General features: G+C 44.0%; 1 protein-coding gene across 1 annotated transcript in view; it reads right to left on the reverse strand.

The window, feature by feature from the left end:
* Positions 1-332: 332 nt before the first annotated feature.
* Positions 333-2,022, reverse strand: part of LOC115284641 (keratin-associated protein 4-12-like) — a 10,114-nt gene continuing 8,424 nt past the window's right edge. Inside the window, exon 3 of the mRNA XM_029931172.1 lies at positions 333-409. Coding sequence (XP_029787032.1) covers positions 333-409 — 77 coding nt within the window. The remainder of the gene's footprint in view (positions 410-2,022) is intronic.

Genomic DNA, 2,022 nt, shown 5'->3' on the forward strand with positions numbered 1-2,022 from the left:
TGCCAGCCTTGCTGCCAGCCTTGCTGCCGCCCCTCCTGCTGCCAGACCACCTGCTGCAGGACCACCTGCTGCCGCCCCAGCTGCTGTGTGTCCAGCTGCAGCCGCCCCTCTTGCTGTGGCTCCAGCTGTGGTGGCTCTGGCTGCTGTGGCTCCAGCTGCTGCCAGCCTTGCTGCCGCCCCTCCTGCTGCATCTCTAGCTGCTGCCGCCCCTCCTGCTGTGGCTCCAACTGCTGTGGCTCCAGCTGCTGTGGCTCCAGCTGCTGCCGCCCCTCCTGCTGCCCCTCCTGCTGCCTGCGCCCAGTCTGTGGCCGGGTCTCCTGCCACACCACGTGCTACCGCCCCACCTGTGTCATCTCCACGTGCCCCCGCCCCATGTGCTGTGCCTCCTCTTGCTGCTGAATCTCTCTGCCTATAATCGTTGTGACACAGGGATGTCCTCACCAGTCACATACAATGTGTTAGAACCAGCCAGCGACTGGGGAATGGGCTCTTAGCTTTCACTCTTCATCTTCTGATTTGGCATTTTGAGTTAGCATTCAGTTCTAGGAAATGACAAATTTAAACCACTGTCAAATGATTTTTATTCAAGGCCCAAATTCATCTCTTTTTAGGCCAGCAATATCTTCATCCTGTGTATACCCTGATTGTGATGATCTTACATGACACTGTTTTCATGTGTTCTTAATAAACAGTCATTTCCGCTGATACTAAAATCTGATGTGTTAATAATTTGGCATGTGAATGTGTGTGCATGTGTGTATGTGTCTGTGTCCTTAGCTATCACCAAAGCCCATCTTGCTTCAAATGCAGGAGAACGTGTTCAAGAGCAATTACTTATATTGCAATCAAGACTCTGGTAGGCATTCATTGTAGGACACGGGCAAAATTTCTTCACCTCTCCATGCCTCGATTTGCCTCCTCTGAGAAATGAGGACAATACATAATGTTCTTCAAAGGGTCAAAGACGTAATTCATGTACTACAATTGTCAATAAATATCTATTTTTTTGTTATTTTTCTTGAAACCCTACCCTGGGCTAAAATACTATCTTAGCATAGTATTATCTTTGAAAGAACAGCAAAGAAAGTTTATATCATTGTTTCACTGTCTTCTATAACTCAAAATTAAGTTTTATTATATGTATCAAATGTCCATTTTAGGAACACTGGTGAGTTGAACATTATTAAGGCACTTAAATTTCACTTGACTGTATTTCCACTTCTAGTGTGTTCCATTACTGATTGTGCAAATTTTGGGTGTTCTGCCTAGCTTAACTGCCTTCTCCTTCCTTCTTCCCTCTTACATCCTTCCTCCTTTCCTAAGCATAAAAACTCTCTTTTAGAATACGAAGTATAGCTTCTAAATCCAGATTTCTGGAAATTTATGAAGTCCATGGCAACTTTTCCATAAAAATTTCAAAACTTTTCATTCATAGTTGCTCACATTTTAGCATTTCTAGACTGAAACTCTACTTTTTTTCTGTCTCATGAAAATACTCATGTTATTGAAGTTGCTCATGTCCTTAATGATATTTCTTTCACTTTGGCCTTTTATCACCTTGCTTGGTTTTACTTAAGAGAACATGCACAGGTTATTTTCCCAGCACCCAGACTCAGGTAAGAATGATCTTCCTGAAGGCTCCTCAAAAAACTATCGATAGAACTCCCCTATGACCCAGCAATAGCACTGCTAGGAATTTATCCAAGGGATACAGAAGTGCTAATGCATAGGAGCACATGTACCCCAATGTTCATAGCGGCACTTTCTACAGTAGCCAAATCATGGAAAGAGCCTAAATGTCTATCAACTGATGAATGGATCAAGAAGATGTGGTATATATACACAATGGAGTACTATATGGCAATGAGGAAGAATGAAATATGGCCATTTGTAGCAAAGTGGATGGACTTCGAGGGTATCATGCTAAGCGAAATAAGTCAGGCAGAGAAGGACAGATACCATATGTTTGCACTCATAGGTCTAACAGAAGAGACCTGGCAGGGGACCATGCGGAGAGGAAGA

This window comes from Suricata suricatta, unplaced genomic scaffold, assembly GCF_006229205.1.
Source record: "Suricata suricatta isolate VVHF042 unplaced genomic scaffold, meerkat_22Aug2017_6uvM2_HiC HiC_scaffold_138, whole genome shotgun sequence".
NCBI lineage: Eukaryota > Metazoa > Chordata > Mammalia > Carnivora > Herpestidae > Suricata > Suricata suricatta.